At 44.4% G+C, this 27818-nt stretch overlaps 1 protein-coding gene across 1 annotated transcript in view; it reads left to right on the plus strand.

Annotated features, from left to right (window-relative positions):
• ENTREP2 (endosomal transmembrane epsin interactor 2) overlaps nt 1-27542 on the plus strand; it is an 899787-nt gene extending 872245 nt beyond the window's left edge. Inside the window, exons 10-11 of the mRNA XM_088443400.1 lie at nt 11038-11363; nt 26927-27542. Coding sequence (XP_088299526.1) covers nt 11038-11363; nt 26927-27106 — 506 coding nt within the window. The 3' untranslated portion in view covers nt 27107-27542. The remainder of the gene's footprint in view (nt 1-11037; nt 11364-26926) is intronic.
• Nucleotides 27543-27818: the final 276 nt, after the last annotated feature.

Consider the following 27818-nt stretch of genomic DNA (forward strand, 5'->3'; position numbering starts at 1 on the left):
CTTCTAGAGCCAATGCTTACTGATCACCAGTATTACATGCATTTGATGGCTAAAATCACCAGCTGATGAGAGACTGAGCTGTGCATATGAAAGGGAAGAGCTGATAGAACACAGCTGCCTGCTGCATTTGTTCCTTGATAATACATCCTGAACTAATGATATATGATCACATTTATAATATTACAATTGCTACATCTTTACTTGCTGTAATGTATGTTCTTCCTTTACACTCATTTCACCTCTACAGCAAGAGAGTGCAGAGCGTCTCTTTCAATCTCTTCTTACAGGATCTATTGGCTATCGATCCTGAATTGTCTCCCAAGTGAAGAATACAATTGTTGTATGATTTTAGGGATTCAATTTGTTAGGTCTGAGCCATATATCTAATGCGGCCCATTTGGAGATAGGAAGACTGTCAATACTTTGGAAAGATTTACTAGCACGCTATGTCATAAATTTCTGTGGCTGCCTTTGTTTGTGTTAAAATGCATCCATACATCAAGGATGATTTAAGATACGCTCTGACTGTGCATCCATAAAGGATGGTTGTGTTGCAAATGGAACACATACATCAATACAATGGCTCGGCTTGCCCTGAACCAAATTGAGAGAGACAGAAAATGTTTCAGTGATTCCTCCCTCTGTAGTAAGGGGGTTTGCAATGGAGAGCTTCTTAAATCAATAGCTATTACATTAATTACTACTGGGAGAATCAATTACCCATTCACCAAGGCAAATAATATTCTTAAATATAATGAAAAACACAGCAGGTAAAGGCTTCCTACAGGACATATTGTAGATCACAGCTGGTTAGGAGAGGCTACTGATTCTGCGGCAAGAAAATTACATTTCTGTGCTAACAATAGGGAGAAAACATGCAGGTTCTTTTCTATTTTTGGCACAGTCATGGAGTTCTGTTAAAATTAAGTAACGTACTGTATTTTGCTAGATCAAGGGCATTCTTCATGACACCGGCTTTTTTGCCTTCCATATCTCTCACCGGTCAGATATTATATCTTATATATGTATGGCGGCACTATATAAATGTTTATTACAATAAACATCAGCATGCATCACAGGTTTCATAGGTTACCACATTTTCTTTAATATAGATAAAAAGAAGTTGAATGTCTAAGGAGCTTATTTATACTTGTAATTTGTGATGAAAATCTTGCAGAAACTGACATTTTTCGCATACAACTTATACACACGGCATCTGTGAGAGCTGTAACGCCGCAGGAGATAGCAGCATTAATGGATGGAACTACTGTGTTGGTCATTAAATAGTCCCCTTTGTTTATTCACTTTCCAGCTACCGCACATTTTGTTGGACTCCTTTAAGTTATGAGTCTAGTACCTTTATACTGCAAACTTAAATGTCAAAGGGCCTGAATCATTACCGAATGCAACTGCGATTACGCCCAAAATCAGCCGATTGGTGCGTTCTGCGCATGTGGATGCAACGCAGTGCGCATGTGCGAACCGGCCACTGTGATGAGGACTGCGATCGCAGTGACTACGCAGACTCATCGCAAAGTGATTGACGGGTAGCACTGTTTAGGGGTGGTGACGGGGGCGTGGCCGGCAAAACGCAGGCGTGCCAGTGCGTTTGAATGACGTTGCAGGGGCTGCGCAAATTATCCACTGTGGTGCCATACGCAGCTTGTGTACTCACAGCATGTGATGAAGTTAGCAATTGCTGAGTAAGGTCAGAGCTTGTGCAAGTGTGCATGAGGCTGCGATGGTGTTCGATTGTACCGATGGTTTCGCAGCCTTGATAAACATTACGGATGTGTGTAAGGTAAAGTGGGCGTCCTTATGTACTACTGCGGTGGCATATCGATTGCAATGGATTAGCATAGTATCGCAGTTGAACTGCGTGCGTAATCGCTATTGCATTCGCAGTTGCAATCGGTAGTAAATCAGCCCCACTGTTAGCAATAGGTTATATAACTCTTCAATCATCCACTCTCCACTTTGCTTTTCTTGCTAACTGTGGTCAGCACATATACAACAGCAGTACTATCACTGTGTGTCTGTTCTGTGAGCCTGGGGCAATGGTGACTCAGTCAGAGTTTATACATTTGTCTTGACCTGTTTGCTCTGCTACCGCTTAGAATGTTTGCACTAAAAATACCAGCCTGTGGCCTGAAGTGCCCGCCAAGTGATGTACATTACAACATAGCCCTGAGTTTCTGAGGCTATGGCAAAATAGAATTGCTTTGACCTAAGTTGTCTGGCAGACCAAGGAACATCTAAACTGTGCTTGAAATAAATATAAGAAACACAAATTATTATGACTTTTGGGGCAACTATTTGTAACATCATCATAAGGGATGTGTAGCAGGTCATATGCGGACACATGTTCCGGATTGCAGTGCCAGACTCCATAATATTTTATTATTGTCAACCTGTGTAAACACACAGATCACATACCACTGACAATACAAATCTAGAACTAGTAATTTCAGTCACAGTTAGAAATAAATGGGGCCTGAAGCAGGAGACCAGAGATGCAGTTCACAAAAGTTGGTGTTTCCCTATTATTTACAATGTTTGGGGTTTTAATCTAAAAAAACCAAACAAACAAACAGATATAAAGTTCTGAAATAATCAAGTCCACTTTTAACATAATAAACTGCACTTTGAGAAATCAAAACTTAATTTATCAGTCCACTGTCAAACTACATTTGTAATTTTTGTTGTTTTGTATAAAAGTAAATTTTTCGAAGGTGGAAGACTGTATGTATTTATTTCTTTAACTCTGGAGTCTGGTTCAATATTGGGTTAATGTATTGAGAGTTTTGTGCTCCAATTCCTATAACATTGAAGTCAAGGTTGCAGATCCTATCCAACTGGCTTCAATTTATCCCTTTGACGTTCATTATAAAGTGCAGGATTTGTGGCATTCACTTGCACTTGTAAAGAGAAACATGGGTGAAGGAAAGTAGATTGTAAAAAGCAAGGTGTTTAAGTACTGTGTATGCTTCTTAACAACAGTGGTTTCCATTATAAAATAGACCTAAGCAACAGTAAAACAGTTTGTTCCAGATTCCATTTGTCTCTTTACCTCCCGCTAGCTGATTGCTGCTCACAGCATATGGAGGTGCAGGCAGAAATCACTACCGTAATGGGCTGACATGCATCGGTGTCACTGCATCTAATTGAATCTGACCCTTTTTCTATCTTAAGGGTCCATTCGTCAAGTTAATTAGCAGGGGCCAGATGGCCCCGGATAATTAAGTATCCAACTCCCTGCGGGTAGCAGTGGTAGACACTGGTATCACTAGGGGGGTGCGGCCAGCACTGGTTGGCACCAATTGAGTGGGTGACACCAAAATAGCAGAGCTGCTCTACTATTTTTCCGGAGTGCTGGGTAAGCCCACTGTGTGCCAAGAACGGGGGAAACGAGATTTGGTCACGCCCCCAAGAATGGCACACGTAAGAGGGCATGGCTTCACAGGACAAGGCCACACCTCCGGCACCTGAGAGGATTGCCTTGCAGCTGCACCGGGTGTCAGGAAGGTCAGTGACGCTGCTGGCGGTGGATACAAATTCACCAAAGCAATTCAACATTGCTCCGATACGGAGATAGCTGATCTGAAAATCAGCTGTCTCCACGATCTCTTTCACTGCTGTAGGAGTGAAAGTTAGCACTGACAAGTCTGACTTGGCAGTGCTAGTATGCCTGCGTAAACTGGGCTTCACACAGACACACAAAGCCCCGGCATCTGGCAGAAGGACCTGACGGGGAGGAGGGATCCGAAAGTATCCCTCTTTGCAATCTGGGAATCCTTCCCATAGGGTGCTGGAGCAAACACCATATGAAGATGGCAAATGCTCCCGCAGTCAAGCTCCAACAATATAATATTTTTTAAACTTGATGAATTTAGGTCCCCATACTAGTGTATGGGCACAGCGGGACAGATCGGAGCTAAAAGATAAGAAGGAGTATGTGAAAATCTTGGTGCAAAAGTGTAGCTAGACTCTGTTACCGGAGGCAAAGACTCAACATGGAACCCCCTCTGTCCCATCCCAGTAAGTAAAAGTCACTGTCTATCTATATGTCCACCATATAATACAGACAGCATTAGTGACCGCCATATAATACAGACAGCATTAGTGACTGCCATATAATACAGACAGCATTAGTGACTGCCATGTACTACATTCAGCATAAGTGACTGCCATATTCTACAGACAACATTAGTGACCGCTATGTTCTACAGACAGCATTAGTGACTGCCGTATACTACAGGCAGCATTAGTGATTGCTATATACTACAGGCAGCGTTAGGGACTCCCATATACTATAGACAGCATTAGTGACTGCAATATACTACAGACTGCATTAGTGACCATCATATACTACAGACAGAAATAGTGCCAGCCATATACTACAGACAGCAGTAGTGACCGCCATATACTACAGATAGCATTAGTGAATGCCATATACTACAGACAGTATTATTGGCCTCAATATAATACAGACAGCATTAGTGACCCCCAAAACCTACAGACAGAATTAAACTTTTAATTACATATTTTAGTCTCATACAAAAACTCTTAATCCTAGTAAATTCTTAACTCCTTAGCACTTACCCCTCCCCTTAGTATTACCTACCATAAACAATACCCAACCACCAAACCCATCCCATACCCTAACTTATCTGTAGCAGACATCAGGGTTCAGAAAGCAGCTGAATATAAGGCAGATCCTACCGAGGCTTCTGCTGTCAGTCAGGAGTAGAAGGGTCCATGCACAGACAGGTAGGAGACATAGCCATGCATCCTATTGCAGTTATCCCGTGGGAGGGAATAACTGTGTCAATGCCCCGTCCCCTCACTGCTATATGTACTCCGGCATTGCAGTGTACAGATCCCCTGCACGCGTCCCACACCACCATTACCACTCCCCTTGCTTCTGTCAACAGGGGAACATGCCCCGTCTAACCCCCCTAGCTGCATCTGTAGGTTGTTTGTTATTTGTACCTCAAAAAATTCCACAGATATTGAGACAGTTCCACCCAGAGCATTATATGCTGCCCAGTCTAATATACAGAGCCATACATCAGTGAAGCTGTGTAATCAAGCAGTAGTGTGATACTGTTACAGGAGAAGGGGGAGGGGCTGCCCGCACTGCTCCCTGCCCCCATTGCTCCCTGCCATGTTCATCTGTCTGCCTGTCTGCCTCTGTACTGAGGTATTCATCAAACATGGAGAATGCCATTCTGCTTAAACTATTCTACTAATATTATTTACTATATAGATGTAAAACTACTATGTCTTGAGAACTAACTTGTTTAAAATAGAACAACATAGACAATTAAATACATTAATATACCAGTGAACTATCTGCAGATATAATAAATAATAAATAACTGGTGTATTAGTCCTTACAGATTTAACATCCTTCAAACTAATATAGACAATTATGTATTTATTAAGAGCCATATAGAAACAGCATTTGTTTGCTATACAAAATAATGACCATATCGCCATTTCATCCCTTGATCCTTAATCTAGGCATTTTACTCCCGAATTAAAGTACTGCAGTACTCCAGTGACAGATCACTCACTTCCTACCTCTTGCGGCTGCATCTGACCTGCAGGATAACAGCCCTTATTAGAAAACCCTGACTTGCAATGTGGGCATTCTCTATGACTTTCAGTGTTTCTTTAATTTTCTTTTTGGACAGCTTTATTGTTTTGCAGTCAAGATGAAAGCAATATAGGCCATTAAAACGTTTTCTAATACATTGATATATAGAGCAAAGACATACATTTTAACTGCAATGCCACTAAACTGATGTGCAACTCATTATGTTTCAGCAATCACTTCTGAATACTTAACCTCCTTGTGTAATAGATTCCCCATGACTATTGAATTATTAATGGTTACAAGCACAGTACAAGTTTAAGGTTTGCCTTTTTTTTATTATTGCTGTTAAGAGTTTAGCTGGTCTCATAAAATTATGTTATTTTAAATTATGTGTATTTATAAAGCCTACGGATAATGTATTTAAATCAGTACAGACAACTTCTTCTGGATGTTTAATTGCGTTACAGTACTTCACATGGCTATGAAGATGTAGGGAGATGCGCTGTCCGATGGGTGTGTTATGGAAGTGTTGCATGTATGTCACATACTGGTGGTGAACTCTGGTGCTAAATTGCTCACATTAAAGCCCATTCTCTGATGGATAAACTACAACTAGCATGGAGCATGTGCAAATTTTGATGGTAAAACCAATGGTGCGACCGATGTTAAGGGGTAACCAAGTGGGATTGTTGTGTCTAAAGCAGACATGCCTACTCTCCCAGGATGGGCAGGAGGCTCCCGCAAATCTGGTGGCACTCCTGGCCACCCGGAAAAGCAGGTAAATGTCCCGGCCGGCCGCCACTCCCTTGCATCTCGCTGAATCGCGTAATCGTGGCCCCTGTCCCCTGCTTCTCGATGCTGTTAATATTTAATATTGTGGAGAGGGGGCAGGTCCACAATGACACGACTGTGTGGTCACGCCCCCTTGCTCTGCCCCCGACTGCTACATCATCTCCCCGCTACACCCCCCACCAATGAATCCTGGCTGCCCCTTCCCAGAATGATGTAGCTGGATGTTGGCAAGTATGGTATAATTGCCAACGCATGCCTGTGTCCCAGGGGAAGGGCTGTTACTAGAATTTGCATAAAGTCGCAGGTGTGACTACGGCAAAAGACCCTAAAGCAGCATGTGACGCAGGATCAGCCCTGTTGGACCACTTTGTAATACTCCATGTTATCGCCCACTCCTATTCATACACATGCCTGTGCATGCTGTTTATATATATTGTGCAGATTTGATTACGGCTCCAATTACAATGTTGAATGTTGGAGGGCCAAATCAGAAATCTGAATGCTATTATGGGACTTTGTAAAGTCCAGTTACTCCCCTGGTAGCCGTATAGCTGACCAGAAAACAACTTTGTCCAGTATGTCCTGGCTCGCGATAGGGTTTGAATAAGGCCCTCTAGCCAATCAGATCACTGTTCATAGCGCCAAGCAGGGTCGAACTGGTCATCTGGCACTTCTGACGGTCTGGACTGAAACCTGGCCGAGCAGCTCCACCTCCCGGCGCACTGCTTGACCCGGATGGGGGGGAAGTTTGAGGCCACGCCCAGTGTGATGAGGCCACGCCCTTGTATGATGAGGCCACTCCCTCTGTGCGCCAAGGCCACTCCACCTTTGTGCATGCCTATGGTGCGTACACTGAGATTAATGCCAGGGCTGTTCTGGAGCCCCAGTCCGTCCCTGTCACCAGGGAATGTTTGTTCTGACCACTTAACTTTTATTCTACCATTGTGGATACGGGTTTCATGTGATAGGGACAGTGGTTTCATGATGTGAACAGGCTAATGCAGGTAAACAGGAATCCCGAAACTGTGCGTTTCATAGTGGAAATAGAGGGAAACCTCCAGAGAGTAGCAATGTGAGCCTCCTATCAGATTGATTCAGAAAAATGTGTAATATGCACTGCTGGAGTCAGGGACTAGTACAGTGTCTGTATCCACCAACTGCCTGGAGTCAGGAACTAAGACTGAGGCTGTATCCATCAGCTGATCAGCTGTACATCAGGAACTAACACAGTGTCTGGATCCACTAGCTACCTGGAGTCAGGAACTAGTATAGAGACTGTATCCATCAGGTGCCTGGAGCCAGGAACCAGCACTGAAGCTGTGGGCCTGATTCAGACCCGCTCGCGAGTGCTGAGCGCTCGCAAGCGGGTCGATGGTGCCCTAGTGCGCATGCGCACGACGGAGTGAGCTCCATCGTGTGCATGCGCGAGACCCGGGGAGCGACGGGGAAGCTGTCTGGCAGCCACGTCCCCGGCACGCCCACCAAAGGGGCGTGCTGTCGATGTTGATTGACAGCACGCCCCCTTTGGTGGGCATGGCTGCCAGACGGAGGCGTTCCCATGGGAACGCCTACTGTCTGGGTCCGGCCCCACTGACATCACTAGTGATGTCAGTGGGAGTGATTTTGGCTCTGATAGAGCCAAAATCACTCCAGGGCTTGCGGTCACCGAGACCCTACCGCAGGGTCTCGTCGCAAGCCCGATGGTAGCGATGGTCTTGACCATCGCGACCATCATCATGGACGCTCGCATAAGCTGTCGGTGGTAACCCACAGCTATGCGAGCGTCCAAGAGGCCGCTCCAAGTTTAGGTAGGAGGGCCCTGATTCAGAGCGAGCGCTCTGGTCAGAGCGTCCGGCTCTGAATCAGGCCCTGTATCCACCAGCTGCCTGGAGTCAGGAACAGTGTCTGTATCCACCAGCTGTCTGGAGTCAGGAACTAGTACAGTGTCTGTATCCACTAGCTGCCTGGAGTCATGGACTAGGACAGTGTCTGTATCCACCACCTGCCTGCAGTCAGGAACTAGCACAGTATCTGGCTCCACCCAGGACCGGTGCAATGTTTCCGGGCGCCCTAGGCAACATTTCACCAACCGCCCCTGCTCCCTCCAATTCATAATTTGCCATGCATCAGTCTACCCAGTGAAATAACATGCCACACAGCTGTGTCCCAAATTCATATTATACTATATAGAATATTACACACAGCAGAGCGTCAAATTCATAATGTACCTCATAACACTGCCGCAAATTCATAATATGCCACACAGCTGTGCCGCAAATTCATAATATGCCACACAGCCATGAATTATGTAATTAGTTTTTTTTTGTGGACTCAGCGGCGCCCTCCAGTGGCTGGCGCACTTAGGCGGCCACCTAAGGTTGCCTAGTGGTAGCACTGGCCCTGGCTCCACCAGCTGCCTGTAGTCAGGAACTAATACAGTGTCTGTATCCACCAGCTGCCTGGAGCCAGGAACTAGGACTGAGGCTGTATCCAGAAACAAGAATCATTATAACAATGTTACTCTGCTATGTTATGTATCCACTGTAACCAGGGGCAGCGAGAGGGGCGGGGGACGGGTACTTATTACACTAACCTGGGCATGTTAGAGTGGGCCAGCAGGGACACGGGTCTGTCGCTTCCCCTCCTCCGCCTTAGCCAGCACCTGATGAACTTGATGGGAGAGGGGAGAGTGATCGCACTTCCCCTACGCTGCAGGGGTTTGTGCAGCGGTTACAGGTGGGTAGGCGGCTGACCGGAAGACTTGCCTGCTTTTCCAGGTGGCCACCCAATTTTTCCCGGCCGTTTCTGGAGAGTAAGCAAGTATGACTCAAAGTAACCTTCACTTTCCACTCAGAGAAAGGCTATCTCAAGGTTTGTTCTCTTGTTGGCAGATGTAATAATTACTACTTTGAATACAGTGTTGATTTTTTACACTGTTTAATCAAAATAAAAAGAAACATTAAATACAAAGTCAATATTACTCATTACAATACAACAAAGTATATATTATACTGATTTGTATAATATACATTAAATAACTGAAGTGTTTATACTTACTTGCATACTGTATGTCTACCAAGCTTCCCTTTAGACCAGTATAACATCTTATCACGTTACCAATGAGGTGTGTGTTTATCTAAACCAGCAGTGTATGAGTAACAGGTTAGCAGGCTTGGGCTTTATTTAAGAAGCAGCACCATTTGAAAACTGTTGCTTCCCGGTGGGCTGCACGTAAAAATGTAAAGTGGCACCGCAGTCAGTGTACAAGCCGATGTGCTTTACAGTTACTGTGGGTGCTTAGTTTTCACTTGAACCCATCGGGAAGCAGTGGCTAACAAAAGTTTCTACTTTGTAAATAAAGCCAGTGATCTGCAGAAATATATTTTGCTAATTAGGGGATTCATACACAGAACCAGAACCAGTGATGTCACCCCAGAATAAATTACTGACATTTTAGATCACATTAATACAGTTTCCTAAATGTGTGTAGTGTGACTTCAGCTGGCTGCATGGGAAATGAGGTAGTCATATTCTACTATTCTTTACTCTTAAGAAAAGACTTAATTAAAAGTCTGGAAATAATGCATTTTACCTTCATGTTTCATGTATGAATATTTACAATTTTATTGTTAGGATTCGTATTTCAGTTTTATGGTCTAAGTGATACATTACATATATTTAACAGCCTATTTGTTGCAAACTAAACTTCCTTCTTAACATCACATCTATTTAGTTGTCTCTTCTTGACCTTTTTGCAATAGGGTTTCAGTCCTCTATTCCACTTCCACTACCCACAAATCCAGTCTGCTGCAATGTCTTTTCACCACCTCCATCTAAACATTATCAGAATTCGCCTCTTTCACACTTAGGACATTACCAAAACCATTATCCATTTGTTCGCCATTTCCCTACAGTACTATTACAAGCTCCTACTATCAGTCCTTCTTATCGCTCTCTCTCCCTTCGTCAATCCTTTTTAAATCGTGTGGCGAGTCATCTTTGAAGCGTTCTTTCAAATCCTACCACCTCGCTCCTAACCCAACCTGACACAGCTACAGTCCCATGCCAAGTCTTGTCTTCTTACTGTAGCTCCTATTGTCTACACTGTATGCTCTTGTGATCAGTGCTGCATTATATAGTCTGTACTAGCTCTCTTTTATGCGTGACTGTATTATGTATGATATGTAACTCTAATGGCCTGGAGCTGCAGAGTTTTGTGGTGCCCTTATATACAAACAATGATGATGAGCTGTGCATTGTGTTATAACATTTTCTAAAGGTTATTAAGACATTTCTATCAATGTGGCTTCATGTTAATGTAAAGCATTGTCAAGTTAACCAGAGTACTTTTAAGCTTCCTAGAAATCACATATTCTACCGAGCCAGGTGATTTGCTCCCAGTTGGGTAATAAAATAGAGCAACATTCATAAGGGGAACTATAATGTATTTTCTTACAGACGTGAGCAGAATATAGCTTAACCGCTAAATGCTCACTTGGGAGACTTCAATTTACTAATTATTTATGCTTTGCATATTGATGTTTGATTTTGCTTTTAATCCAGTCAGACAATTTAGTCTTAGTATTTTTTACAACCTGTGTGGCTCTTTTCTGTCTTTACATTGTGTTTTCTCTGCCTTTCAGCCCCTTGTTCATATCCTCACGTGACTGCCTCCGCCTGCCAGGACACAGGAAACCATTTTCTATTGGGAAGACAGAGAGACCCAAGGAAAGGGAATCATCGAATCAAACCCAAGGCCTTCAAGAACATCTCAAAAGAAAGGCCAAATTCTCTGGTTGACTTGAAAACTTACAAGGACACAAAGATTTTAGTGGCTAAATTTCTGGAACATTCAAATTGTCACCTCTCTCCGGAAGTGCAACATGTTGTAAATAGTATCAAATCTGTAATCAAATCAGATGAAAGGCACATGGAGGAAGCCATTTTTAGTGCCAACGTTATAGACCAGGTAAACAAATGTGCCAATGTATGCATGAAAAAATGTGAGCATGATCCCTTACACTTCACTGTTACCCAGTATGAATCCACTTCTGAACTACATCTACCAGATACCCAGGGGCTGGCTGGCAATTTTTAGCCTGGGGGGCAAATGCATGCAGGCGGCCCTGGCAGAGGAGTAGCGTGTAGCCAGGGTGCCCGGAGCATTTGCGTGCTACAGCGTCCACCCCCCCTCAAGAGTTCCAGAGAGGAGACAGGTCCATATGGGATTAATGTAAAGTAAAAATAAAGATTAGGGGAAGCCCCCTGTAGTGGTGCCCATATGCAGTGCCCCCCTGTGTCCCAGGAGAGGACCCCTTATGCAAGCCTCCAGTAGTGCCCTCAGTAGTGATCCCCCCTATGCAGTGCTCCTTTTACTGTGCCCCCAGTAGTGGTCCCCCCTGTGCAGTGCCCCTTGTGCCCCAATAGTAAGCCCCTTATATAGTGCCCCAAGTAGTGGTCCCCCCTGTGCAGTGCCCCTTGTGCCCCCAGTAGTAAGCCCCTTATATAGTGCCCCCAGTAGCAGTCCACCCCCCATGCAGTGCCCCCAATAGTGGTAATGCTTAGACAGTGCCCCTTAAATAGTGGCCCCAGTTGTAGTCTCCCCCCCTATGCAGTACCCCCAGTATTGCCCTTTATATAGAGCCCCCAGCAGTGGTCCCCCGATGCAGTGCCCCCAGTGGTAGTCCCCTCCCCCTATGCAGTGCCCCTAGTAGTAGTCCCCTCCCCTTGTAGTGCCCCTAGAAGTAGTCCTCCCCTTGTAGTGCCCCTAGTAGTAGTCCCCCCTTGTAGTGTCCCCAGTAGTAGTAGTCGCCCCCCATGTAGTGCCCCCAGTAGTAGTAGTCCCCCCCTTGTAGTGCCCCCAGTAGTAGTCCCCCCCTTGTAGTGCCCCCAGTAGTGATCTTCCCCTTGTAGTTCCTCCAGTAGCAGTCCCCCACCCTTGTAGTGCCCCCAGTAGTGATCTCCCCCTTGTAGTGCCCCACCTTGTAGTTACCCCAGTAGTGGTCTCCCCTCTTGTAGGGCCCCAGTAGTGGTCTCCTCCTTGTAGTGGTCTCCCCCCCCAGTAGACACATGTAATAAAAAAAATAATAGACACTTGCCTGAATCCCAGTTCCCGCCGCCGCCATCCGCTCCTCCGTCTGTCCTCCCAGGCCGTTCCGCTCTGCATTATGAGAGAGACATCATGACGTCTCTCCCATTACCCACTGCAGGAGCTGGAAGATGGAATGGCTCCGGCAATGGGCGCAGCAGCACTCAGTGAGAGTCTGACAGACTCTCATTGGCTTCCACTCAAAACAAACACACAGCTGCCGGCGCCGGCGGCTGTGTGTTTGTCAATCACTGTGTAGTGCTGACCGAACTCCGTCCGGACAGCGCTACATGCGCAGTGCAGGCAGCTGTGTCACAGAGACACAGACTGCCCGCGGCCCGCAAGGCGCTGCGGCCCGGGGGGCATATGGCACCCGGCCCAGCCCGCCGCTGCAGATACCCTTACCTGACTGAGCGTCACGGCAGATGTAGAGTAAAGCGAGTGTGAATAAAAGCATTGCAGGCAGGATTCCAAGATATCATTCATGTGGGAGTTCCAGGTGGGTCAGGTGTGGGCATCACGCTATGATTCACTTCATCATGGCTCCACACCCTGTGCCTCTTTTTTTTCTTTAGTTCACAGCATTATAGCCAGGTACACACTGGAGCGATGTCAGCACGATATGTCGTTTCCGGACGAATTGGAAGGACATATCAGCCGCATCGCTCAGTGTGTAGGCCAATATGCGCACTCCTGTGGACACTTGCGACAACGTCCAGTCGGCCATGCTGCAAGTCCAACCGGACGATATCACAAGTGGCCCAGATGCAGGTAATGAAGGACGGATCGAGGTTTCGTTCCATCGTTCATTACCTCATTCTATTGTGTATCTAGGATTCGATATGGCGACCCGTCGGGCCGACATATCGACTGTGTACACATACCCAGCTTAAAGCACAGGGATGGGGCCTTCAATGACACAATTCATAGCAAATTGCATTATCATTCCTATTTCCACCCTTACTTCATGGGAGGGAATCAGTGTGATTTACCGCCGGCCGCATGGCTGGCGGTTCTAATCCTGACAGTTGCAGACCGGCAGAGGTGAAAATCCCGATCGTTCTTTCTGGTAAGTATCCCTAAACTAATTCCCTAATTCTAATGAGAGGCGTCGGGATTTCAATGCCTGTCATTAGTACCTTCCCGGGATTAGTCAGTTGGGAAGCCGGCGGTCGGGATTTCGTCCATCGGCTTCCCTACTGCTTCCCCATGGGAGAAGTGGGTGAAATTCCAGAGAGTTACTTACAATCCTAGAATATGGGAGAACTCCCCCAAATTTGAGAGTCTCAAGGACATTCTGGGAGAGTGGTCAACCACGGGCTATTGATTTCTTTTGAGATCAATGTTAAAGCATCACCGAAAACAACCTAAATAATAACACTCACTACGTATACAAAGAGAAGTTTTTTTTAACATTTGTTTTAATAGTGAAAAATTAGGTTTGATTTATTTATAAACCCTCGATGATACACCAGCTATAATCTTCTTTTATCATATAAAGTACTATTGACTGTAGATTAATAATTTACAAATGCACCCACAAACTTATATAATATAGGCATTGTTAATAATGCAGCTATCAGCTGCAAAAGTGAATTTGCAATCAGCTAATCAGAAGATGCCAAGTAGCTATGGTGACCATCATCATCATCACTGTGTGTTTGCACCCATCCTCAGTCTTTTGACAGGTGTATATGCATGTCCATGCCTGTCTGCCTCTGTTTACAATATGCAAACATGCCCTTACTTGTACCTTCTCTCCTTCTCTTACCTGTTCTTTCTCTACAAGTGTAAGCAAACCTAACAGTGAAATCTGGATATCAATGTAGGTGTATACCTTTTTTATCAGTGGGGCATATGCAGAACAAATATGTGTATGTCCAACTCAGCATCAACCTCAATGCTTTTAAATATTAGAAAAATTTGTCTCTCTGATCAGATCTTTTGCTCCCACCCATAAAATGTTATGGGGTCAGTTAAATTATATGGAATGCTGGTGATGTGTCGTAGCAATGGCATAGGTACACTCTAAATATACTGTAGTACAAATTGTATGATACAGGGAGCAACTAAAATAAATGCTAATTAATTGAAGATAGAGTATCTGTATCTGGATTCCATAGGTGTATCTATAATGGGTACAGGGTGTGCGGAGCACATGGGCACCTATATATAGTTATACTTACCTATCTGCAGTCTCTAGAGTGCTACAGAGTGGCAAAAATCACAGGGAAAATGGAAGCCAACCTTTTTCCCTGTGACTTGAGGATGCAGTAGAGGTGTCCCTGGGAATAAGGCACAGGCACAATTTTCCCGGAAATCCATGCATGCCCAGTAGACAGGACAACTTTAAAATACAGTATAGAGCATCTTGAGGAGCATCCTATGATGCTCAGAAAGCATCACGATAACAAAAGTACCTATCTAAGGTAATATAGCAAGAAAGGAGGTAGCAAGGAGGGTGGCCCTCCCTGTTGCGCATGGGTCTAGTGGAAAAGGCAAGTATAAGGGTCACGGATGTAACATGGGGGCCCCATAGCAAAATTTATGCAGTGCCCCTATAGATCATGCCCCCCCACCTTGTGGCCCCCCCTGCCCTCCAGCCTTGCACTAACTTCCTGAGCCTGGTGCACCGCTTCATCCCTTCTCACTGAAGCTGGGAGGAGGTGTTGCTGTGGTCTGGGGATGTCATCACAGCCAGGCCTTCTCCCAGCATCTGTCAGTGAGAGACATATCAGAGGTAAGGTGCCCGTAGCGCTAATGATCCCGGTAGTAAACTGCTTCCTAAGAAACTGACTTGTGCCTTTGAAAAAAAAGCAGTTTGCATGAGGGATCATCAGTGGCTTCTCTCCTTGTAATGCCTCTGAGGTGAGCTGGGTGCAGGGGGAGGCTGGCCCCGGTGGTGCTGTGGGCTCCATAGCGAACACACCCCCCGCAACCCACGGTAGTTACGCGTCTGTCAAGGATGAAGGGTGCCCTCGTGAGAGAGCCACAGAGCCCACACTTGGCCCCTATTGTGGAGATAATTAGTTATATTTTCCATCGCCGCATTATCCAAATTTGTGATTTTAGGCCAGAGAAAGAGACGACGGGAGAGGATTTTTCCAGTAGCGAGCTATTATTTTTATGACAGCTACTAAGTTGTGGGACAACAGCTTTTGTGGAGTGCTTGGATATATTGGGGGGAGGGTGGCATAGAAGATAGATCCACTGATCCCGTGGGGTAGGAGCTTCAAATAAATTGTTTATAAGAGTGTGGACTGAGGTCCAAAAAGCATCAAGGACAGGCAGTCCCACCAGACATGGCTAAGAGTACCCCGGAGGCCACAGTTTCTCCAGCAAAGAGAGAAGCCTTACTGGGGTATAGTACCAGTGGTAATATAGGGGTCTATTTACTAAGCCTTGGAGAGAAATAAAGTAGACGAAGATAAAGTACCAACCAATCAGCTCCTAACTCTCATTTTACTGGCTGTTTGGAAAATGACAGTTAGGAGCTGATTGATTCGTACTTTATCTCCATACACTTTATCTCTTTCTAAGGCTTAGTACATATACCCCATAATTTGTAAGAGGTTTCCTTAAAATGTGTGGATTTGGAAGATTTGGCAATAGCCTGTCTCATGTCGTTCCAGGCTTCCTCATCTGGCGGGGGGCCAAAGTCCACCTCTCTACTGCTCCCTCATACATTCAAAAGTCCTGTTATAGTTAAGAATAAACATTAATTATATAACACACGTAAACAGCTTGGCAAAATACCATGTGCATCAGCTCTCTTCTTACTTGCATGCTGATTTAGGTTTAGTTATAATAAGCAGCACAATTTTATCATTTACTAAAAGAAATCTCACTGAGAACATCTGCTGGGCCAGCAGAATCCAGCAGCCTCTTGACGTGTATGGCTCAATATTCCGAAAAATTATCTACAATTTTAAAAATCTGTTTTGTATCAGTCACTTTTTTTGAAAATTATGAAATAGTGTTTCTTATAAACGATACCATTTCCAGCATTAGCAGAAGTAAATTATAGTATATAGGTAATGTAAGAAGTACTACTACAGTAGCTAGAAAGCAGAAATGCAAGGGAAAAAAAGAAATGATTTCTCAAATACAGAATTCCAATTTCTCCCCTTGTTGTTCAGCCAGATGTTATTTTAAGAATAACTTATGGATATCCTATTAACATTCAACTATATGCAAATGAACTGCAAGTACTAAGCACTCCTGTGTAGCAAATTCATTACATATTCATAAAACAAGAGCTTTGGAAACATCTAAAGTTCTCGTCTGTTAACCCTTTACTGAATAACTCATTGTCCAATTTTATTACAGTAAATTCTGCTCTGATGCCACCCAGGGCATCTGTAAAGCCCCTATACTTTATATAGACTGTAATATTAATATTTTAAGAGACTATAGGGGGTGATGTACCAAAGTTTGGAGACAGATAAAGTGCCATTCAATCAGTTTCTAACTGCCATTTTTCAAACTCAATTGCCGGCTAAGAGTTGATTGGTTGGTACTTTATCTATTTCCAAGGTTTGATACATCTACCATTGGATGACCTCCACACGATTAACTTTGAAGCCAAAGATGTTGGAATTAATGTGATGTGACCCATGGATAACCAATGATTCTACCACATCTGGCTGATATATAATCCTCTGTGTGGAATAATGCCACCAATTTTTCAATTGTCTGACCAATATATTATAATATATATTATGTTTGTAGGGGACCCTAAAGAGGACCTGTTAACTAGACACAGTGCACTAAACCAATTTGCACTCTATCAATTTCTAGACAACACTGAGGCCTTCTCTGGCTAATATTAGTGACACGCGACTCATGAGGTACAGCTACAGCAGTTAACATAAACAAATGCTCTTATTACATTACTGTTATCCATCAGTCACGTGCTTATATTTCTGATCATATTTTGCCTGACACCCAGCTTTCTACATCCATTTTTCCATTTTTATCTTTCACCAGAAAAAAGACATTTGTAATTAATTACACTTGATGCTTAGTTGCTTCAAGGAACCAGTGATTCTTTTCAAAATTTAGGCCCGTATTCAATTAGAAGCGAAAAGCTGCGATCGGCGAAAAGTTTTAGCTGATGCGCGGTTTTTGCCGTATTCAATTCTAGGACATTTTTGCCCGAGCGCAAACTCCATAGGCAAAATAGGCAAAAAAGTTTCTCCACCCAAAGGTAGGAGAAAAGATGTGCAAAATCTCTATTTTTGATTAAAAAATGCGTTGATTCAGAACCCTTTGGGTACCCTCTCTTATGACTAATTAGGCTTGCATAGGGCATGATCCTGGTGATACTGTATGTCGGTCCAATTCGGCATATCGTCTGAGAAATCAGCTAGTGAGTACCCAGCATTAGGGCCTTTTTCTGTGTCGTATTCTGCAGCATCCATGTGTGCATATTTTGCCAATTTCATTTATGCAAATACCGCTACAAACCATTCACTGATGTACAGGATCTGAGACGCCCACTTTGAGGGTCTTGGTGCGTTTAAAGCTGGGTACACACTACACGATATTGTCAGGATGCGGCCTGTGATTGGCCGCTACTCACCTCCGCACCAGCGTCCTTTGGTTTAGGTGTTAAGTCACTGGGTGTGGAGGTGAGTTGTGTCTGAGTATTCTCTCTGGGGTCTGCTAGTGCTTCCGTGCGTGTGTCCTGGGTTCCGGGGTGCGAGGCATGGGCGCAGCCATGTTGGTCCATATCACCTGACTAGTCTCTCCCAATGGTAGTCCTGTGGTCACTCAGCTGATCCTCTGATCCTCCCTGTGTTACTGTGGTGTCTGCTTCCATGCTAATTACTAGTTAGCTCTCAGCTGGATCTCTAGTAATTTCCAGTACATTCTCCTGTGTTCTTCAAGCAAGCCTGCAACTAGGATCTCTAACACCCTGTCTTTAAGTATTCAGTTCATATCCTGTGTTCAAGTATACAGTTCATATCCTGTGTTCAAGTATTCATTTAGTCTCCTGTGTTCAAGTATTCAGTTTGTCTCCTGTGTTCAAGTATTCAGTTCACCTCCTGTGTTTAAGTATTCAGTTAATCCCCTGTGTTCAAGTATTCAGCTCACATGCTGATCTCCTGTGTTCAAGTATTACAGTGTCATTCTCTAGACTCCTTGTCTCTCCCAGGTACCTAGCCAGGGGGCTGCGATATGCTCACTTGGTGTGGCGAAAGCCACATCCCAATTGGAGGGGTCACTGGTAAAGACCACCGAGTGGGTTAGACTCCGCGCCTCTGGCTAGGCCTAGCCAACACCTGGGTGTGACCTTTATTGAAGGAACTAGGACTGACACTTCCCTAGCTGCCTTCTAGCCATCCAAACCCCTCAGCACACTGTCCTCCACAGAGGAACTCTTTGTAGCGGATCGTGACAGTTTGAACAGCCTGAACATGCAAGCTGCCGGGTTACAGGATAAAACAAATTTCCTTGATTTACTTTCTCGAGTGTCAGCTCACAAGACAAGTCTGCAACTCATGAGACAACAGCTGCAAGAACTCTCCAGTCAAATATAAAAAATATTTCCGTTCCTTCCCCAATATTTGCAGTTACTGTACAAATCCCATCAGGGAAGTCTCCTGTGTCCGTTTCTTAGGAGTCACCTGGTTCATTTTCATCTACAGTAGAGATTTTTTCTGACTTTTCCAGTCCATCTTCCAAGTGTTCTCTGACTGCACAAGTAACCAATACCAGTGACCTAGTCCTTCTCACAAGCTTTTCCCAGTTATTAGAACAACTACATCTCCTCCCCAAGATTTTTCAAGTTATTCCCAAACTTTCTAATGTCACCTCAGATTCTATTAACATCTTTCCCAAACAAGATAAAGTTAAGCACCAGAGTTTCCTGCGCCCTAAACTCACTGAGCTTGAATATCAGCGGTGCCTGGAATCGCACCTTTGTTTATATTGTGGTTATGATGATCACTTTATAAAAGACTGTGTTCTTCATCTGCCGAGAAATGGTGAGGGAAATGTGATCTCCAATGTCTGCACTTCTGGTTCATCCCATCAGCCATCGGTGGTTCCAGTATCTCTAGTTCCAGGCGAGGAGGGGAGATCCACCAAGCATAAGAAAATTTGAGTTTTCAATTGGGGTCCAGTTACAAGATTTTATTATCCACACCTGGGAAATTTAGGAGAAGTACCTAACTCTATATGAAGGTCAAAGAGACATGAGTTTCTAGTGCTTCCAGTCCCAAACCGGACAGAGTCTGTCCCACACCCTGTGCCAAGAACATTTGTAATTCAGTAGGATCTGGAGGGGCAACTATTTTACTCTCTGCTGAAGAGGATACATACGTCACTATGCCAGAGAAAGCAAATGAGCTGTCTCCTTCAAAGGAACAACTTGTCTTGCCTAAAACCAGTGTCCTACCTCAGTTTTCGATACCAGTAAGGGGCTACGCTGCACTGAAGTTTCTAGTGGAATTCCCAATACTCCTATATTAGTTTCTAGTGTGGTTAAAGTTCTAGAATGGCCTTTGGAATTGCCAGACTTCACCTCTTCCATCTTAAGTTTCGTGCCCCAAGAGGGGGTTTCAAGTTTCACAACCCAGGAATGGGTTTCAAGTGTCTCATCCCAGAAGGGGTCTTCTAGCGTCATACCCCAGCAGGGGGTCTCAAATCTCATACCCCCAGTGGGTACTCAAGTTTTTCACCCCACAAGGAGGTATCAAGCTTCCTACCTCAAGAAGGGGTTTCTAGTCTCGTGCCCCGGGAAGGAGTTTCAATTTTCACACCCCTGGAAGTGGTTTCAAGTGTCTCACCCCAGGAGGGGTCTTCTAGTGTCATACCCCAGCAGGGGGTTTCAAGTCTCTTACCCCAGGAGGGGGTCTCAAGATCCTTACCCAGGAGGGGGTTTCAAACTTTGTACCCCAAGAGGGGGTTTCAAGTTTCACAACCCAGGAAGGGGCCTTGAGTTTCTTACACCAGGAGGGGGTCTCAAATCTCTCACCCCAAGTGGGGGTTTCAAGTGCCGTACCCTAAAAGGGGGTTTCAAGTTTTACACCTCAGGAGGGGGTTTCAAGTTCTTCACCCCAGGATGGGGCCTCGAGTTCTGCACCCCAGGAGGGGGTTTAAAGTTCTTCACCCCAAGTGGGGGTTTCAAGTTCTGTACCCTAAGAGGGGGTTTCAAGTTTCATACCCCAAGGGGGTCTCTGTTTCAAGTTTCATGCCCCAGGAGGGGGGCCTTCATTTCGAGTTTCACACCCCAGGAGGGGGGCTGCATTTTAAGTTTCATGCCCCAGGAGGGGGTCTTCATTTTGAGTTTCACACCCCAAGAGGTGGTTTCCGTTTCGAGTTTCATACCCCAGGAGGGGTTTTCAAGTGTTTTACCACTGGAGGGGGTTTCAAGTGCCATTTTCCAGGAGGGGATCTTAAGTGTCATGCCCCAGGAGGGGGTTCTAATTGTTATTCTTCAGGAGAAGTCTTCAAGTGACATGCGCCAAAAGGGAATTTCATTCTCAAACCCTAGGTGGGGCTTTTGAGTTACCCCAGGATGGGCTCTCAAGTTTCTCATCCCAAGAGGGGTTTTCTGGTGTTCTATCTCAGGAGGGGTTTCCAAGTATTTTACCCAAGGAGGGGTCTTCAGGTGTTATGCCCCAGGAGGGGTTTTCGATTGGCATACCCGAGGAGGGGGTCTCAAGTCTTGCACCCCAACAGGGTTTCCAGTGTCATGTCGCAGAAGGAAGTTTCAAGTGACTTGTCCTTTCCAGCTTTCCTGTCTGTTTGTCCACTTCGTCTGAAGTATCCATGGTTCTAAGTTAAGGACCAAGAAAATTTCATGTTCTTCGTCAGATCTTTTTCCTGAAGACAAAAATAGTTCAACAATTAAACTTTCGACGCCAAGCAAATTCCCTGAGGTGCAGATAAATGCTTGGAAGGTCTAACATTCGTGTTTACAGGAGTTTTGGAGTCCATAATGAAAAATGAAGCAAACATATTAATAGAAGGCTATGGAGACAAAGTCTTTGAGAATATTAGCCGTAAGATCAATTACCTCATCATGAGCCATGATGGTGGAGAGTCCAAACGAAAGAAAGCAAAGGTCTTAGTGACTAAAATTATAGATGAAGATGGCTTGTTTGAATTAATAAATACCTTGTTCAACAGGAAGTCATCTTTAGAGCATTTCATCTCAGTAGACAATACATTGTCTAATACTAATTCTATCTTGTCACTGGGTTCTACCCATTCTAGTGCTCTTCAAGGTTTACCTTCTCTAGTTCCAACAGTGTGTGATGTCTCCGGTCCCAATTCTGCCTTGCTTAGATGTTCTGGGGCTTCTTCAACTAATACCAACTCCAATTCTCCTGAATCTCATTCTGGTTCTTCTGTTGATTTGAGTAAGAAGCTTCAATCAAGTTTGGTTGAGTCACCCAATCTTCGGTCTAAGAAATCTCTAAGTGGTTTTGTCTCTAAAGAGAATTCTGTAACTCAGGACTCGTCTGACGCATTGGTGCCTTTAGTCTTCGATGGAGAAATGCCCCAATACACCGCATTACTTAAGCACTATGACACACTAATGAGAACTGATCCGTCTTGTGGTATCACTTCCCTCAACCTTGTCAAGTTTCTCATCATGAACTTCAGAGGAAGAGCTTTGGAATGAGCTAACCCACCTTATTGAGTCCAAGCATCCAATCCTACAAGATGTGATGGCCTTCAGTACAGCTCTGATTAAAGAATTTGCTCTTTTGGGTCCGTCTTCAGTTACCTTTTCTGACAAAGGTTCTAGTTTGACTTCACCACCTTTAGACAGCAAATTCAGATAAACCACTTTACTCCCTTTACAAGACAATACGGTACAGGATCTATCAGTCCGGAAGCAAAAATCATCCTTTCGTAATAGAGATCAACTCAAGATTGGTCCACATACCAAGTGTGAATTTTTTTTTTCTGGTGTCTCAAGGTTTTGAGTTCTTGAGGTTTTGCTGAAGATTGGTAAATCTACAAGTTCCTCATACCAAGTCTTAAATTTTTTCCTGGAATCTTCTGCTTCAAGTTTTTCTACTCTTTCTGGTGTCTCAAGTTTTGAGTTTTTTTAAGTTATTCAGTGCATTTCTTGGTGTCCGTAGTCCACCCTGAAAGGGGGGTACTGTCAGGATGCGGCCTGGGATCAGCCGCTACTCAACTCCGCGGTGGCGTCCTTGGGCTTAGGTGTTCAGTTGCTGGGAGTGGAGGTGAGTGGTGTCTGTGTATTCTCCCCAGGGTCTACTAGGGCTTCTGTGCGTGGTTCCTGGTTTCTGGGGTGCTGGGCATGGGCGCAGCCATGTTGGTCCATATCACCTGACTAGTCTCTACCAATGGTAGTCCTGTGGTCACTCAGCTGATCAAATGACCAGCTACCCAGGGGTATTTAAGTTTGACTCCAGGAACAGGAAACTGCTGTTCAACTTCACTGTTCCAGTGACTGTGATACTCACCAGTGTTTCTCTGTGTTATTTCCTTCAGAGAGTTGCTTCAGCCTACTCGCAGTTCTCCACTGTTTCCTGTATTAGCTTCCATGCTAATTCGCAGTATGTTATTTTAGCTCTCTCTCAGAACTCCAGTACTCATGTTACAATTCCTGTGTTGTCTTTTAGTGTGCTGCATATCTTTCTGGCAGCCTCCCTGTGTTACTGTGGTGTCTGCTTCCGTGCTAATCACTAGTTAGCTCTCAGCTGGATCTCTAGTAATTCCCAGTACATTATCCTGTGTTCTTCAAGCAAGCCTGCAACTAGGATCTCTAACATTCTCTAGTGCACTTCTGTGTTCAAGTATTCAGTTGATATCCTCTGTTCAAGTATTCAGTTTATCTCCTGTGTTCAAGTATTCAGTTTGTCTCCTGTGTTCAAGTATTCAGTTCATATCCTGTGTTCAAGTATTCAGTTCATCTCCTGTGCTCAAGTATTCAGTTCATGTGGGGGGGACAGCATATCGGGTAGGCGGCACCGTATTGCCCAGTGTGTACGGACCACCCGATATGTCGGCCTGTTGGCACTGGGCTCGTCGCCAACATTGCTGGGTACACATATCATTTAGTGTGTTCCCAACTTTAGATGCAACCATCAAACTTTGCACCAGCCCCATGTTAGATGCAGATTCTTTGTCAGAGTATAGCGTCCAATGTAAGCATTTTAGCGTCTGAGTTTGCAAACATATCGGCGACATGCCCACGACATTCCCATAACACTAACCATCACACAGTCACCTCCCAGTTACCGCCCCAGAATGCCCAATTCAATTTCAAGACATTTCTGAGATCATGCATCTCAATTGTAGCTGCAACCCAGTGCATGACAGGGGCGTATCTAATATGGGCAAACCCTGCACCCATATTATCTAATACTTACCTCTCCGAGGTTCCGCTTTGGGTGTGTCAGCCCTGCAGAAAATGCCAGAAAATGGCTGCCGGGCAGTGAGGAAATCGCCAGGAACATAGCAGCCACACCATTTCCCCATGACCTGCACATGCGCAGTAGACTCTGGGCACACTCTAGGGCCTAGAGTCCACTGATGCCGCAGTGGGCGTGCAAGCTCGTTAGTCTGCTGCCAGCAGAGAGAAAGGGCCCCCGGAAGGGGAATGAACACGGGCCCCCTCCTCTCTTAAAATGCCCCTGGACGCATTCACAGTGCGCGTTGCCTGGACGCATTCACAGTGCGACTTAGACACATGTAGAACAAAAAACGTTCAACTGTGTCCGACATTGAGACTAGACCCTTATTGCTATTGGTGAGATCAACTATCTTCTTACTTTGATAAAAGCAATCACTTAACTGCTAAAGATGTTTATGGCAGATGTTCCATTATCTTGGTTACAGATTGGAAGTATTTATATATTTGATGATTATACTGTAGTAGGTATGTTCTCATTGGCTAGTTTACATTTAATCCTACATTGTAAAAATACTACTGCAATACATAGAAAATACCCAAATACATTTGTTGCTGTTGTCTAAACATGCAAACCTGAGAAACTAGTGACTATATTATTACCTGTGGCATATGACTTTATTGCCTAACAGCTGGCATTTTACTGGTAGTCGATTTAGTTAACGAAAAGTAACATAAATATACTCTTCGTTCTTCTTCATTTGTCTTCATAACTGACTCTCATAACTGTATGAGACATCAATGGTGAGATAAAAAATCATGGTACTATTACACTTTATATAGGCCATGAATTTATAACCGTAGACACAATCTACTGGAGAAAATAGACACAAAGGAAGATGTACTAAGCTCTGGAAAGTCTGGAAAGTCATAAAGTGGAAAGTGATAAACTGCGAGCCACTCAGCTCCTAACTGTCACTTTACAGGCTATGTTTGAAAAATGACAGGAGCTAATTGGTTGGTAGTTTATCACTCTCCAATGTATCACTTTCCAGAGCTTAGTACATCTGCCCATACAGTAACACCAGGACAATTTTGCCCCAGATGACAGAATATAAGGGCAGCTGGAAATGGGTGACTTTTGCCAGCAGTTAATGCTCCCATAATCCATCGCAACTGCTTCTCCTTCATTAACTGATATCAGGAGGAGCATGTGTATCAATGGAAGGAACAGGAGACAGAGTAGTATATTTTAGACCCAGTGAACTCTTCATATGCTTATACTTTGCACAAAATAAATCATGATCAAGGGCTAAGTTGCATTAATATGGTATATTTGCCTGCTCACCTAAGGTCCTATTTATCATTCAAAATTTGCAGGATATTCCCCAAAAACAGCCGTATTAGAGGAAAACCCTCAAATATTAAAGATCCCCACATCTACTATTGAGAGATCGCAACAGATAATCTCCGAAATCTGCCGCAGTCCCTCTATTTTCATCCGCAAATGGGGGCTGCTGTCCTGCCAAATTTACCAAGCTTGGCCCTGATAGGTAAGTCCATCTCCAGATGGCATGATCCTATATTAGCCTATGGGCTACTATTTCACACATTTTTACGGAGAGCGATACTCCGGATCCCTTTCCATCTCCCTGGGTGATGAATACGCTGAGCGACAGCCATGCATGCGCAGTGTGCAATGAGGACCTGAACCAGGAAGCAGTGTGATAGCTTAACACTATCACACTGCTTCCAGCTTTTTGCCAGGACAAGCTATTATCAGAGCCCGTCTCCTGGCAAGAGCAGAATAGTAAATTTGCTTCAAAATATTAATTTTCACATTGCGAATTTACTCGAACATATTTATCAAACAGCATAAAAAAATGCGGCTTGTGATAAATATCAGCACCATGACAGGACCTTACGGTTCCCTGTACTGACCACGCCCCTAGACCACATGACATAATGGGCCGAATTCAATTCAGAGCGATGTTGAATAGCCGCAGGAGGGATCTCCCGCAGCTATTCAATTCAACGCGCTGTTTGCCTGGTCGGGAAGCAGGTAAGTCTGAGAATGCCGGTTCTCACGACTTAACCTGAGTGTTAAGGCGCAGTAACCGGCATTCTGCAACTAGAGTGCTGGGCGTGCGGCTGTTAGCACCGTGCCAAGCTGGCAAACAGCTGTGCGCCTGGCACTTTTGTCTGATTTCTCCTCGCATCCCCAGGGTGTGCGAGAAGAACTCCTTTAGCCGCCCAAACAGCACAGTGTATTGAATAGCTGCAGGAGCTCCCTCCTGCGGCTATTCAACATCACACTGAATTGAATTCGGCCAAATTATGTAATTCCGAGGGGGCGAGGTTGACAGCGACGTGAAGAACAGCAGCACCACTAGAGCATCCTCGGGATGCTACAGGGTGCTGTGAAGGCTGCAGGCTGCAAGACTGGAGTGTCCAAAGGATGCTCCGATGGGAGACTGCAGCACAGTGACACTGATTGCACAGTGCCATTCCAGACACCCGGCTAGCCAGATGCAGGGACCATGTGTCAGCGATGGTGCCTCTCACAGAGCCCTGTGCTCTGTGTGATGGCACCACTCGCACACCCGTGGTTATGGCCCTGATAAATATACCTCCTAGAATGTCCAGAAGACACCAGATATATTTGGAGACCTTATGGATTCTCAAGAGAGCAAGCAAATCATATAGGAGCACTCACCGCTACAAGTTAGGGGGAACCATGACACGAGCAAGCTTTTCTGACACCATCCAAACTTTCCATTATAAGAGGTAAAACAAATTATGTATATATATATACACTATATATATATATATATATATATACCAATGTCAATAGTGTGCATTAAAATGTGTTTGATTTATAATTATTCATTGTGAGTTTTACATAGGGGTGTTCCTAAAGCAAGCCGACCCAGTCAGCAATCTCACGCAGCAAGATTGATGGGTAGTAAAATTAAGGAGATGCCAATTATCTTGATGCAAAACTCTAAATGAAGGGCACATCCCTGATATTACACAGTACATAAGTGATATAATGCTAAAATCATCAATATAATATCAACCACTGTCTTTTCACATACAGGTAATTACAAGCTCTCGGCAGAGCGTCAGCATGTCGAGAAAACGGCTGCAGGAAGATCTTCACCTTCGGAGTTGTGGAGCTCTCAGTTCTCCAGTAGCGTTTCTGCACAGGATACATCTAACACGAGATCAGGACAGACCGCATAGTTTAATTGGAGTCTGCAGAGAAACCATCCTTTGATTACCGTCTTTTAACAGATTGCATGCAAAACCCAGGACTTTGAAACTGAACTCTGTCACTTACACCATCTACAACATGGCATCTCCTATCTGGACTTCGTCATGCATGGGACTAGAGACTCCATCTTTGGAGAGGTCCCTGAATGTAATAGGTTCTGCAACAACAATGCAAGCTTTATGTCCACACAGAAAGCCTTTTTGGAATAGATGTCTGGAGTTTAATCTATTTTTTATTTTGAAAATAGAGATATGGATATCGCTGCCATGTAGCTTCATTTAATGTTCACATCTTAACAGTTATTACCACATCCCAAAAAAGGGGACCATACTGTGATCCTGCAAGCTTGCCCCAATGAAAGGTAGCATAACATACAAGAAAAAGAAAGCGATTTTACAACCTCAGCGTTGTATTACTTTATGTACCTCAAAGTGTTTTCACAAAGTGTTTTAATAAAAAAATCTCAAACTTTGCTTTACTTACATCCATCTTAACTAATATTTGGGAACCCCCAAACATTTTTAGATTTGTTTAGTCAAAGCTATTAAACACAAATGACAAACCCCCAGTGTTTCATATGTATGCTTACACAATGTTATTATCAGAGCCGGGCCTAGACATAGGTAAACTAAGCAAATTGCTAAGGGCACCCAAGCCCCTAGGCGCAGGTTTGTGGCAGGCACGGCCGGGGGCACTTGTTGCTGGATTGCAGAGA

The sequence above is a fragment of the Taudactylus pleione genome, unplaced genomic scaffold (genome assembly GCF_031769625.1).
Source record: "Taudactylus pleione unplaced genomic scaffold, aTauple2 ptg000019l, whole genome shotgun sequence".
Lineage (NCBI taxonomy): Eukaryota > Metazoa > Chordata > Amphibia > Anura > Myobatrachidae > Taudactylus > Taudactylus pleione.